We start from the raw sequence: 15,036 nt of genomic DNA on the forward strand, positions 1-15,036 counted from the left end.
TTAGTTGAGCTCTAATAAATAAGATTGCTATAGATTGTAAAGTTATTCTCTCTAGTAAATTCGTTTGTGATAATAATCTTATATCCTAACTAGGAGCTAAAATCTTTATTATTTATAAATGATCTATTAATAAATACAAAGAGCTTAGTGGTAGGAAGATTAATAGGCATATAGAGTAGTCCCCAATCGAGATGGTTTATTTACTAGGAAAGACATTTATTTAGGGTAAGAACGTCGTCCTTAGTTGGTTTCTAGTGTTAGGCGGCAACGGAGAGATTAAATAAAGCCTTAGGTTAATAAATAGAAGTAATATAAGCTCCGCGAGCATATTACTCTATATATCCTTGCTTTAGAGAATTAACGTTAATAATGTTAATCTTCTTGCCTTAACCCTTTTAGCGTAAAGCAATGGAATCCTCGTTTAGGGAGAGGATGCATCTATTAAAGAGTAATAGTGTTGTTAAATTAAGCTTTTCTTTTAGCTTTGCTATAAGATTTGCCTTTATTAGCTTATCTTCTTTAAGAGCTAAGAATCGGTCGTCTCCTAAGATAATTGTATTATTAGTTTATATGCCGACGATTCTAAACGGAGTTCCTGTGGTTATAATGAGGAAGTAGGGATTGAATATAGATGTAGTCATTAAAAGCTTCTCTTTGTGGTGCTTGCTATAAGTAGCCTACTAGTGAGTTCCTGCCTCTACGATTCCGTATAATGGCTTGAGCATAACTATGATCGTATCTTTGGGATATTGGTAGCGAATTTGCTCTAGAAGGTGCGCCAATATTAAGCGCTAAAGGTGCGTCTCTAATTGGGTGTAGGCCTAAGTAATATCTTATAAATAGACCGCCATTCTATTCTTTATTAAGGAGGGAGCTAGCGTAATAATAACTTGCTAACTAGCTCGTTAAATTATAAAAGATTGCGTAAGAATTACCTCCTTGCTATTATTGTTGTAACCTTAGATAATAAGCCTTAATTTCTTAAATAGGGCGTTAGTAGCTTTGTCTTTAATCTTATTAACTATTCTTAACTTAAAGATACAAACTTCGTCGAACTTAGTAGGGTCATACTTCTTAAATTTAAAGACTCCTCTTATAATAAGACTATTAATCTCCTGCTTATTAGATGCTTAGAAAGGAGCTTTAGGAGTTATAATACGACCTTCCTTTTAGAGCTGTTTTGCGAGCTTAAAGTTAGCCTTCTCCTTAGCTGTTATAAAGGCCATTAATAACTTAACTCTATTCTTAATAGCGGTAATAAATTACTCTTTAAAATTAATAAGATGTTAGTAATTTTATAATCCCTTTGGGCGACCTTTACCGCGTTATAGTTACGGCGTATCTACTACAATTATATTAGAATTGTAGTTGCCTTTTAGAGCACATTAATTGTGGCTTTCCTTTAGGGCATTTTCTATAGCATTCTATAAAGGCTTAGAGCTATTATCTTTATAGTAAGGCTTAATAATAGTTAAACGGAATTAAGTGGGTCTGTAAGGTATCTAAATAATATAAGTCTAACTATTAATTATAATAAGTTAATATGGGCCTAACTATCCTCCCTTTTTACGCTATACGCGTACCTTAGACTAGAGTGGCAGATCAAGCGTAGTTAAGGTGTTTAGGCCATTTCTTATTCCTAGTATGTTATTGACCTAGCGTATAGCGTAGAGACGTTATACCTTCTTTATTGTCTTGCGAATAGCCTTAGCTTATTATATAACGGAGGGAGATAGTAGAGAATTGTTAGTTATTTAAGGGTAGGCGCTAAAGACTAGTAACGTAGGTACAAGTCCATCTAGGCTAGCGGAATTGTTAACGGCTTTAACAGCTATTTATAAGGTAAGTTCTTTGCTAGCGTTCTCTAGTTTTAAAGAGATAATCTTATATACATGGCGTAATAGCGCGTGATATTACTCTACTTTTTTAATACTATTATATGCCTTAACGGGGACTTCCTTAACCTTGATTGCTATTGCCTTTATCTATTATTAAAACTCTATAGATAAGAAGTTCTTTCTTATATTATAGATGATTTAATTAGGGGGTCCTAGGTAGATATTAATCTAGTATAATTAAAGGGTATCCTATACGTTTCTAGCTAATATATCCTTTAAGAAACATGCGGCTTGGAAGGAGGTTAAGAAGTTAATAACTTAAAGTACTAGCTTGCCGCTAAGATATATAACGTTAACAATAATATAGAAGTTAAAGTCGTAGTTATCTTTAAGGGTGAACTTAAATTGGCTAGGGGACTTCTGGTTTATTTAGTAGTAATAGCAGTACTTTATAAGATGCTTAATTGCCTTAACCTTGACTTTATGGCCTACTTGCTAAAGAACCCTAAGCAATTAATAGACGGATGGGTGGCTAAAACGACGGTGTAGTTAACGTAACTCTAACTTAGTTAGGTGGCTCTAAGTAACACTCTTTTCTAGTTAATAAAGGAGCAACTAAGGGTGACCCTACTTACGTACGATAGGTATCTAACTATCTCCCTACACAAGCATATTCTTAAGGTTGTCGAGCTTAATACCTAATTTATTTATATCTCTGATGTAAAATAGAAATGGAGTATTTATAGGAATAATATAGAAAGTGATATACCCTAAGGGGGTTTGGACCCTAATTGTGCTAAGAGAGATTATAGTACCCTTGCCAAAATGAATTGTATGTTAGCCTGCCGTTAAATAGTTAATCTAAATAGAGTTATTAAGCTGCTAAAGGGCTTAAACTTAAGGTTCTTCTACTGTAGATACTTCTACGGCTCTAGTATCTAGCATAATACTATAGAAGATATTTGCTAAGTATCTATCGTTAAAGGAGAACGCGGAGCTCTTCTTTGGCTTGTTAAAGATATCTAACTTTATAATAGAATGGAGCGTAGATTAGTTATTAAGAACAGTAACGGTTTGTATGCTATCTACCTCACTATACTTAGTAAAGTATTAGTTGGGTGAGTAGTCCTCGATTTCCATATCTATAAGGAGCTATTCAGCCTTATTAACCTCACCCTTAAGATCTTCTACGCCTTTATATTAAACTAGGAAGCTTTAGAAGTAGGCCGTAGTAACCTTATAATTTCTAACGTTTTTTATACTCTAGCGAAACTTATTATATGCCTCCTTTTATTTATTAAGAGAATGCTTAGTTAACTAGTAATTTAGTTTCTTATAAACGTAGCACTTCTTCTAGTAATTACTTCGAAATGAACCTCTATAAGGACCTCCACCTTTGCCTTATAGTTGTTAATTATACCCTCTACTATATTGCCTACTACGGCCACTATATATTCGATTAGTCTAGTTATAGTTATATTGGTTAGGCGGGTTGATTAAAGTAGGTTAGAGTTGGGCGTTAAATTGCTATACTTTTTAAGAGCGTAGAGCGGTGCTAATAGAAGATCTTAATTAAGTATATACTCCTTTATAAGTATTTATAGGATTAAAGAGAGTAAGGTTGTATTCTTTAACGCCTTAGCATGCGCTAATGACTTAATTATATAGGCTAAAATCCTCTTAATATGATTTGGATAAACTACGCTAAATTATTTGAAGTTAATTAAAGAGCTTTTAAAGACAATTAAGCTAAGGGACACCTAGGTTTGTAGCAATAATCCTTAAAAAGGTAGTCTCTCTCTATTCTAATATATACTGCTACTTATTCTCTTTTATTTTAAAGTGGCATCTTAATATATATATTATGCGGTTAAAATTATATCCTTTTCCTGCTAAATGATCGTAATAGAAGGTACTAGCTCGGCCCTTAAGCATAACGGAATAGGCGTTATAGTATTAATTAGACTCTATTCCTACCTTCTAGTAATAGTTATAAAAGATATATAGTTTTAAATTAAGAACATTATATAATTCCCCGCTAAACTTCTTCTCCTAATCTAAGTAGAGCTTTGCAAGCTCTGTAAGCAATTTTAAACTACCTCTGATTTAAGATTAAGATAGAGGAGGTAGGAGTTATATTATAGGCTGTAGTGGGGACGTAGGTCTGGTCGGTGGAGTCTAAAGGTCATTAAATCGCAAAGCAATAGGATCCTACGCCTACTCTTGTTAGGGTATAGTATCCGACGTTAAGGTTACGGGTTAAATTAGATATAGAGGAGTTAAAGGCGGAGGTAGGTTCGTCTCTAGAGGTGTATTACTTAGGTTTTATTGTGAGTTAAGCTTCCTTATAGTGCGTAGTTGGTGCTTAATTTCTTATGGAGTCCATTTGTGCTCTTCTTTTACATTAATAACCTGCTCCTAAATATTATCTCTAATAGTACCCCCATCTATAGGTATAAATACTCTATACTTCCGCAAGAAGTTACGGAAGTCTTATATAATATCCTTCTTTATAGGAGCCTATGTTTTCTTTATCTATTTAATAAAGTCCTCCCTTATACAGTACTATAGCATAGTGTTGTTGTATTCGCTATCTTTATAGTATGCTATACGGTATAATAAGAATCCGTTTAGGTTCTATTGCTTAGCGTTTATAAAGTCGATTATATTAGTATTCTATATTTCTAGGTTAATATCCTTCTCGTACTTCTTTAGATAGGTTAACGCTATAATAGCGGACGTGCGTAGGTGGAATTGGGTATTAATTGTGATCTTAAAATCTGCGAAGGTACACGGAGGGTGTTAAGGTAGTTGTTTAACGCGTTTCGGACATTAACTTAGGACCCTAGGTTTAGTAACACTTCTGACCTAAAGTACTTAACCAAATCTTCGTAAACGCGGTTGTTCTATATAATGGACGCAACTTAGTATCTTCTAGTACTTAGTGACACTTCTATTACTAGTTTTCCGTAAGTCTAAGGTAGCACAGTATCGCCGGAATCCATTCCATATAAGCGTATATGGCACCCCTATATAAGACTGTCTCTTCTATTCAAAAACCTAGCTGCTCTGTAGTTGACTGTGTATTTAACTACTAATTAGTGTTGGTCACATAGGGTGACTTACCAATAACGACTACTTAAGTAGGTTACAGTGATGTTGGTTAATAAAGCTTCTTAATTGGAATAAGGAAGGGCGAGGAGCCTAAGACTCCTCGCCACGCTAGTGCCGCGGCGTCACGTGACGACCGCTTGCCTCATTCCCGACAAAAATAAAAGCTTTAAAGCTCCCTTGTAAAAATCCACTTCTTAATTAATATATAGACGTTACTAAATTACCACTCCCTCTAAGCAATCGTCGCCTATTTTATTAATGTGGAAATAAGGCAATTATAGAAGGCTTTACTTGCTCTACTAGAACTCCCCTTATATAATAGCGAGGACTAAGCTAACGCCTTTTTTAAACTACCGAGAGCTATAGAATTCTAGGTAGAATTGGCTATATTTATGGTAATAATTACGGCGCAAATAATAAGATGTGTTACTATATATCTGCGGGCCTTTAGGTAAAAGAACTCTCTTACTAGGACCCAGTTTAGCACCGAATTCAATATAGTAGCTATATTATTAATCTCGCCTTCTAAGCCTTCCTCTACCTTAAAGATAAAGACGTAATTAATAAAGCTATTCGGCAAGCTATACTTAATAAGAATTTAATAATTAATAAGAAGCTTATATAGAAGATAAAGGAAGTAAAGGCTATAGGCTAGAGAGAGATTAGTACGCTTAGTAAAGTTTATAACCTTATTATATATATATGGGCATTAGAGGCTTACTAGAATAAGTTTAGAGCCCTTACTAGGTAATTAATTCTTTTAGATAATAATACTTAGTGAAACTCGTAGTTTATTATAATTAATATTATAAAGAATAAGAGAGTTTAAGCGGTAATTAATATATACTCTTGGAAGTAGTATATAGAAGTAAAAGACAACTACCTCTTATCTAAGGATTGGCAGATTATTGATAAGACGTATACCTTCTTAAAGCCGTTCTATAAGGTTATAATAATAAACTAAGGTAACTTCTTATTAAACACTTTAAGTAATTAAAGGTAAGCTTTTTGGAGGCTATTAAGGCTCTACTAATTAGCAATATTAGTAATATTTAGGACTAATATTACCTAAATTAACGCCTTCTTTCTACTATTATTATAAGCTAGTATATCTTTAATAAATACTACAAGCTTACTAATAATACCCCTACGTACGCGGCCTTAATTCTACTATACCCCTCGCGTTAGAAGACTTATATTAAGAGGTACTAGAATAAGAAGTGGTATAAGTAGTTATTTACTACAGTAAGGAAGCTTTGGGAGGATTAATATATAAAACGCCTAGTTAACCCTATAGCCTCTAAATCTACTAAATCTACTGCCTCTACTAAGCCTTCTAAAACTGAACTCTATATATAAATGCTTAATGTCACTAGTAGTATTAAGGAAGAGTATAAGGAATTTATTAAAGGAAAGCCTACCTTAATAAGAGGCATAGCTCTTAACTAGTGGCTTAATCTAACTTATTAAGCTAACTACCTACAACTCTCTTAGATAGCTATTGATATATTATCTATTCCATCTATATTGGCAGAGGCTAATCGAGTATTTTTAGGTGCACGGCGAATAGTCTTATAGGACCGTATGTTGTTAGGAAGCACGAATATTAAGCATACGGAGTGCTTAAAGAGTTGGCTGCTTAGTAATATTACAGCTAAGGGGAGGCTTGTGGCGGCGAACGCAGCAATAAAAGCTCTTGCGTACTTAACAGATTAAGGAGAGCCTAATAAGCCACCGCCAACTACACCAAGCCAAGGATCGCGAAGTTGACGATAGTGGTAAGAGCGGAGGTGAGAGCGGAGGTAAGCGGAGGTAAGAGCTGTTGTATTTTAGAGCTCTACTAATGCCTAGAGCTATACGGAGCTTAATTATAATATCAAGGCTCTATATATACGCAATCTGGATTCAATATTCAATAATCTATTCAATATCAAAATCGTCTTCAATATCAACTTCAATACGGCCTCATATTGATATTGAATACTGATAAAAGCACTGTTCTAGGATGCTGCCGCAGGGGAAGAGCAGCAATCTTGATTCTCCGGAACAGAAATACAGCGCTTAACGAGGTTATGAAGTACTAATGCGTGGATGTAAGTGCGATTGCTATTAATGGCAATGTTTGGAAACTATGTCCAGATGAGACCAGAGCCTCAGGGCGATATCCAACTGCTTATTTGCTTCATCGTGCGCCACATCTTACTTCTTTCGACTTCATGACACCCCCCACCGCCAGAGAAAAAATGCGAACATTTTATTCCGTGGCAAGCTCTGAAATTTTTGAGACCATAGAATTATTTCATCCTCCTATGCGTTATAATAATTCACAAGCGGCTACGGTGGGATAAGATCCGCCGTGTAGCATAGAGTATTTCTGAATCATACGTAAGGTCCCTCTTCTATCTGCTCCTCCAGAATGAACAAGAGTGGGTTGAGTACTTGTTTCTCTACGTCAATGGTAACCCCTTCAATTATACCATCCAGATGCTGCCTCTCTTCGCGAAAATAAACCGTGCTTATTTCCTTGGAACAGGGACTCCTACTTCAAGAACCCATAAAGGGCAGTTTGAAGCGGTTTTCATTTGCGTGGCAATGTGTCTACCCCCACGAACCCATTCCTATCACCATCTAGTCGTAGAGCATAATTAAAGCAAACAATCCCAATTAGTGTATCCGGAGGCTAGATACAACACGCCATGGGTGTCTCCTGTTCAACCAGTTCTAGCGTTTCACTATGTAGTTATGTGGCATGTTAGACCTTGTGTCTGCTCATAACTAACAGTTTAGCACGCCCATATAGACAGATTTGGCAACGTCTGTAAGTTCTCAGTATATATACCTCCTGAGAGTTCCAACGTAGAGGCACCACGCATCCTTCCTGTAGCTTTTTGCGTGCCATCATGTTTTTAAAATATTGGATTCTGTTCGGGATTTGGTTCATTGGCTCTTTCAGCCAGGCAGGTATCACGATAGATGACATAGGCCAGCTGGTAGGTAGAGACACAGAATTGAACGAGCGATCTGTTTTATTCAAGGTGGCTCTAAGAGCCCTAATATACATAGGAGAATTGACCCCCTACAGGGGTCCCTAGAGAGTGATGATACACGTTGAAACTGACGTCGAACAGCACCCGTCCCACCTCTGTAGTAGGGCTACCTCAGTGGCCAACAGGCTCAAATACGAACCTTACTGTTCTTTCTGTGCTGCAGGTTATTTAAGCCTTTTGAAACCCCCCGGGCTTGCTGATATACTGAGATTAGATCAATAAGGATTACTATTGCTTAAACAATACTCTTACCGATGGCTGTGCTATTGAAAATGGTTCTAACTGTGACCGTCGTAACTCTACAGAAACGAGTATTTGGCAATCAACTATAAACTCCTGTATCAAGATTTATGTACGTCGAGTTCTGATTGGGCTAATATGGGCAGTTTTGTTTGCAGAAGCCTGTATCTGCTAGTTTATTTTCACCCCAAAAACATACCGTATAAGTGCTATGTAGAATGGCTATTAACCGATGCTTAGAGCAGGTGTGGCTGCTATGCCAAGTGGACCGAATTCAGCGACAGCTAGTTCAATCGCTTCGACAAGCGCCTCGACAAGCACTCTGCTTAAATCTATCCTGCAGTCCTCTTTATCCTTCGATACTACCACCCGAAAAAACTCCAGTAGGTCCAGTTTTCACATTACCTACTAGCGGCCTGTCTACTGGCGCCGCAATTGGAATTGGAGTTGGGGTCCCTTTCTGCATCCTCTTCGGAGCAGTTATTACTTATTTGTGCTGCATCTATTTCTACTGGCGCAAACCCCAACGAGCTCTAGCTGAATCAACGGCCCCAGTGTAAGAGATGGATGGATTGGATTTAGATCCAAATCCAAATCCATCAAATCCATTGGATCTGGATCGAGATCTAAACTTTATCCATTCTTAATAGGTTGCCTAGGGCCTAGGCTTTAATTTTGCTGTATATTAAGCTAATTCTAGCAATTTTCGCCACTTACGTTATATAACGGTATAGTGTGGTTTTTATTATAATCTTTAAGTTATATAACTATAGCTATTTGCTAAGCTCTACTATAGCTGTCTACCGAGTTCTACCGTAACTGTTTACTAAGTTCCACTGTCCACCGAGTTCTACTACAACTGTCTACTAAGTTCTACCGTAACTGTCCGCCGAGTTTTACCGCAACTGTCTACCGATTTCTACCGTAACTGTCTACTAAGTTCTACCGTAACTGTCTACTAAGTTCCACCGTAACTGTCCATTAATTTCCACTGTAACTATTTACTAAGTTCTACCGTAACTGTCTACTAAGTTCTACCGCAACTATCCACTAAGTTCTACTGTAACTGTTTACTAAGTTCTACCGTAACTATCTACTAAGTTCCACCGTAACTATCTACTAAGTTTTACTGTAACCTATGGACCCTAGCTTCTACTAACTAATTAGGATTTTCTATACCCGGTATGGAAAATTGCTATTAGCTTGCTTATTACTAGCGCCTTAGCGGCGCTCGCGAGGATTGCTTAAAATAATAACCTCCGCCTCTTAGACCTAATTAACTCTAAAGAAGTTAACTTTATAGGCTTAAGTGGAGTTATATTAAGTCTTAAATTAATAATCTTATTCTTATCCTAGGAGTAGAGATATAAAGTTGCCTAGATCGTACTCTGCTTAAGGTAGTTACGGCGTTTTATAACTATCTAGCTAAAACGGCTAAAGATATATTTTGGCTTATTGCTTATAGCTAGAATTAATAGGAGATTAATAGCCATTTAAGCAAAGTGCGGGTACTATTTGCGGCCGATAGTTCTCTACCACTTAATTGGAGTCTTGTAATCTTTAACTTAATTCTGCGTATAATAGCGATTATATTTATTCTGCACGGTAGTAGAACGACGTTAATAGCTGCTCTTCTAAAGACCTTTTATCCTATAGGCCTTTATAATATTAAGCTTACACCTAGGCTTCTTTTTTTCTAGGGATAAAGCTTCCGAGATAGGCTGTTACTTATAGTCTATAAGCTATAGACGTTTAACTAATTTACGGGTAGACGTAATCTAAGTCTTCTTATGCTCTTACTGAGCTTCTATATACTGCCAATTGTATCTAGGATAGAGGATAATTGCGGCGATATAGGCTGCTAACTTATTAATCTTTATATAGTACCATTAAGCCTTATTAAGTGCGAACTTGATTTATATAGCGAAATACTATTCTCCTTTAATTAATAAGGGCAGTGTAGATTTAAAGCGTTTGTATACAGAGGTAAGTTCTTTAGTAATACATTTAATATCCTACTAAATATTAACTAGCCTATATAACTTGCTATTGCCTAGTTAGCCTTATAGGTCTATAGTTACAACCTAGTATGGTTTAAGTAAATTTTCGTACTATATTAGAACCTCCTAATCGTCTATAGTAAGTATATCTTTAAAGATTATATTTTAAGCGTTATCCTAGTCTTCTGGCTAAGTAGATTCTAGCCTCTCTTTTAGTTATCTTGTACGTTACTGCTCTAACTATATAAAGTCTTTAAATAGCGCGTAAAGCTAATTTAGTGTATAGAATTTCTTGTAAGTACTATTCTAGCGGGTAACGTTAGATCGGGAGAGGTCTTAGGTTGTTATTATATCCTATTAGTCCTTTAGGAGAATACTTTAGAGATACATCTTTTAGCCTAATAATTTATTAGCACTATTAACTAATTTATACTTTTAGAACTACTTACTTTTATGCTACCAATGTCTTCTCTAAGGGCTCGTATATACCTATATAATTAAGTTATAAGCTTTACTAACTAGTCCTCGCTTCCTCTATATCTATAACTGCGCTTTTATATCCTTAGGTACTACATCCTCTACTTTAAATAAATCTGGGTTATAGCCGTATAAGAGGTGGTGGGCAATAATATTAATAATATAGCCTAAACAACGTAGCCGGCGCTTAATTGGATTAAAGTCGAACTCCTTTATAATGGCCGTTATCGCCGTATCGTTATTAGCCGCGTTATCTAGCATAAAATACCTAATCTACTTATTCTTAATGCCAAAGTCTTTAATTACGGCAATTACGCCTTTTATGATATTAACGCTAGTATATAAACTAGTCTGCTCTAAAATAATAAGAAGAGTTACTTAAGGCTTAAAATCTTTATTAAGAAAGTGGGCAATAACACTATTAAGTGAAAGAAGGTTGCCCGATATCTATAGGTTAAAAGATAAATAGATTTTACTAACTATGCGTTATAGCTCTCTCTTTACTGCCGCCTTATAGTAAGTATAGCCCTTAATAATCTAAGATCTGACTAACTATCTACTAGGCATATATTCTGCTGCTTAAGGCAATAGATATTTAATAAACTTGCGAAAGACCGGCCTATTAACTTGCCTAAAAGATACGTTGTTATAGATAATCTATTAAAGAAGAAGTTGCCTAAATATCTTCTTATTAAACGCACGCGCCAACTTATTAAGAACCTACTGCTCCCAGGGATTATTTATATTAAGACCTTTAAGTACGGAGATTAACTTTAACGCGTACGGCACCTTTTTACCCTTCTTATTAAATATACGACTATAGACCACTTAAATATGCTTTATGATATTAGAGCTTCCTTTATAGGTATTCTAGAAGTGGGCCTTAATATTATGCTTGTAATGACACTCCTTATAGAGCTACTACTGGCTACTAGTTTTATGGTTCTCTATTAGTACGCCTAGCCGCTAGATTAGGGAGGAAAGCTTACTGTTACCTTTAGAGATTGGGATAATATAGCTAGGTAATTTATTCTAGTTAACCTAGGACCAATTAAACTAACTCTTATCTTTAGGAGGAGCCTTACTAGCGCGCGCTTTAGTAGACCAATTAGCGCTAAACGTATTAGACGTTGGAGCTGTTATAAGAGTTAAGATCTTAGGTATATTGGGATTAGGTGTCGGCGTTGTTTAAATTATAGTAGATTAATTAGGCTCGGTTATATTAGAGACTTAATCTTCTGGCCTTACTACTATATCTAACAAGTCGGGAGACTAGGTGGTATAGCGGTAAGGCTGCTAGGTAGGGCTATCTTGTGGCTAGAGGTATAGAGGTACGTTTAAGGGAGGTAGTGGTGGTAGAGGTAGTAAAGGTGGTTTAGTAATAGCCTTCTTCTTTCTTAGCTTTGGAGGTATAGTTAATGGTAATAATAAGAATGAGAGGTAAGAGATTTTATTATTTTTACTGCTATCTTACCAGCTTACCCCTTTTACGCCATCTAATGGTTAGTGTAGTAATTAATGTATTACGGCGTTGCCTTAACAACGCTATAATAGATAACTATTGGATCTAGATCCATATCCACGCCACCAATGGATTAAGCATGGATTAGTGGATTAATGGATCCCGATCCAATCTCGATCCATCCATCTCTTACACTAAACGGCCCAATCCGATCGTTAACTCATTTAGAGCCTCAATAATGAAAGCAGTGGGAGTGGCAATACAAGGCACTGAGAAGAGCCCTCCACTATATGAAGGGATCAAAGAAGGTGGATTCTCGGCAGAGCCACACATACTGGACATGGAGCAGGAACCTTTCGAGATCGATGGATGCGAGACGCCGAGAGGAAATGCATCTGAACTTCCGACACATACAAATATAGCGGAGCTATTAGAGTTGGATGATGGCATTTTAGTGGCGGGCAATCCACCGCATCCGATGAATAAGGAAAATGGAGACAAAGGCGGAGTAGACGAGCCTGCACAGGGGAAAAGTGAAGACACACAAGCTGCTCCTAAAGGTGAATTCCAGAATGTAATTGTACGGGCATGTGGTGTCGTTCGTCATGTCAATGGGAACGAAACACCGCGCACAGCAGATTTGCACCGAGAGGTAGAAGTTGGTGCTGCGGGGCCGGCTTCAGCAGCAGTGAGGATTGCGGCATGCAATAAAATGGAGAAGTTGGGAATAAAGAGACGGAAGGGGATGCTTTGCTGGAGCCCGAATTCGAACAAGCAAAACTCGACGGAGGAACGGCGAAGCTGCCAGAGCTTGACTTTGGAAGAGATATAGGGTTGGAGGGCAATGTACAAGAGTCTAACATGGCCACTTCTCGCCAAGACTAATAATCAAATAAGAGATAGAAAAGATCGAAAGATGAAGAAGGTAAACCCGTAGGAGATGGGGAAAATGCTACTTACTGCCGAGACCTTTCTAGCCTGCTAAGACTAAAGACAAGTAATCTAATTGTGGCCATGAAACTTAAAGTAATATCTTACAATAGCCATCCTCTAAATTTTCTAAATTACCTCTAATATGCTTCATTTAGTCGTTACTGCCCTAAATCCTTTTCATTAAACTCCGCCCACATCTTAAAACTCTTGCTGCGCAGTCAAAATCCCGCCTACAATCAGTACCACGCCTGTATATATCATTAATCCCACAAACCCTTGGCCAGGCCCTCCTTGATCTCTGATAGCACCCTCAATCGGTAGTCCAGTAAGAGCCCCAAGTGCGACAGCGAGACGGAAACCTCCGAGCTTCACGCCGATTTCCTCCACCTTACCCTTAGCGAGTTCAACCACACATGGTGGACCTAGGCTGACAAAGCCACCGCTCGCGAGGCCAAAAAGAAGCGCAAAGATAATGATACCGGCAGCCGATGGATGATAGTCCAGCAGACGCCAGAAGGCGAGGACGAGCACACCCGATAATGTCGAAACGAAATACGTCATATCGAATTGCCCTAGACGGTCCGAAAGAAATCCTGGGACGATACGGCCGATCATGGATCCCGCATTGGCAATAGCTACGGTGTATTGGGCGAGCTGGAGAGGGACACCGGCCTGCACGGCTATCTGTGGAAGATAATTCAGTTGTGCGAATAGGCCCACATAACAAAGAAACAACCGAGTACGAATGCAATCCAGGGCCAGCTTTTGAATGCATGGGGGCCTGCACTCTCTTTCTTCTGCTAGCCTTTTGGTTCGGAAGATGTGCTGACTAACATGTTTGCGATGATGAGTAGAATGCTTTCCATGAGTGCGGTCCAGCGGACAGTGGTAGGGAAACCGTTTGAGGAAATTAGGCGAGGGACCATGAACGGGTAGACTCCTCCTAAGCTGCTGCCGGCGGCGACAATTCCAGTTGCAAGCCCTCGTTTCGATGAGAACCACTGCGTAGCTAATAATAGGGCTGGTAGAGAAATGCCAGAGCTTGCGATCCCAAAAGCAGTGCCTTGTGCGAGCATGATTTGCCAATACTTTGCACAGAGACTGTGCATGCAGACAGCGAAAATGGCAAGGACCGAGAAGGGAATGCTGATACGTCGTGCACCGTAGACGCCTATAAGCTGACCGGCTATTGGACCAAACACAAATAATAGGAAGACATGGAGGGCTGTGGTCTAAGCCAATGACGGTGAAGAACGATCTTTAAGAGGAACTTCTTGATAGTGGTATTGGAAAACCCCACAACTGGTGATTATAAACGAGATCTGAGTCTCCTAAGTACACTTATTGGGCGGCTTTACGCATTGATATATCCAAATGAGCAGAATTGGAGCAAAACGCGCTGACTACAAATGCTCAAGCCTTGAATCCCCCATTGGGAGGCTCGAATGTCACACCGTGCTTTTCGATAAGCGAATGATGCCGCTCCTGATCAGTCACATCCCTTGTTCTAGCATTTAAGTCAAAGCTTAATTGAATATTCTAATCTTGTTTCCAGTTTGCGGCGTCCGATGCAGATATACTATGGATTGACATTCATTCACAGGTGATTCTTCAAAGTGGCCCCATGATCGTAGTGCGGATTAATTCGAGACTCGATGCTCCGGGTGAGGATGATGATAATTAGTACGAAAGACAACGTATCACCTTATATAGCCTCCTTGACTCAATTGTTATTTGTCCGTGCAACCGAGTGTACTCGGAAATCGATGTTCGGAGAAGACTTCGAAATCCGAATATCCGACTCCATCCGGTAGTCAGTGCACGCGCCAGCCTCCTGAAAATGTTTTAAGCTGGGAAATCCGGATATGGTCTAAAACTGTCGGCTTTCTCAAAGATTTATAGAAATCAGGTAATGAGATTATGTT

At 38.0% G+C, this 15,036-nt stretch overlaps 2 protein-coding genes across 2 annotated transcripts; one reads left to right on the plus strand and one right to left on the minus strand.

Moving 5' to 3' along the window:
- Window positions 1-12,518: 12,518 nt before the first annotated feature.
- K441DRAFT_674715 (uncharacterized protein) lies at window positions 12,519-13,010 on the plus strand (the record flags this gene model as incomplete). The annotated part of the gene is made up of 1 exon (XM_067650783.1): window positions 12,519-13,010. The coding sequence occupies one exon, from the start codon at window positions 12,519-12,521 to the stop codon at window positions 13,008-13,010; it is 492 nt and encodes a 163-aa protein (XP_067507569.1).
- A 299-nt stretch (window positions 13,011-13,309) lies between these two features.
- On the minus strand, window positions 13,310-14,187 carry K441DRAFT_674716 (MFS general substrate transporter; the record flags this gene model as incomplete). The annotated part of the gene is made up of 2 exons (XM_067650784.1): window positions 13,310-13,795; window positions 13,942-14,187. The coding sequence occupies 2 exons, from the start codon at window positions 14,185-14,187 to the stop codon at window positions 13,310-13,312; spliced, it is 732 nt and encodes a 243-aa protein (XP_067507570.1).
- Window positions 14,188-15,036: the final 849 nt, after the last annotated feature.

Source organism: Cenococcum geophilum, assembly GCF_001692895.1.
Source record: "Cenococcum geophilum 1.58 unplaced genomic scaffold K441scaffold_8, whole genome shotgun sequence".
NCBI lineage: Eukaryota > Fungi > Ascomycota > Dothideomycetes > Gloniales > Gloniaceae > Cenococcum > Cenococcum geophilum.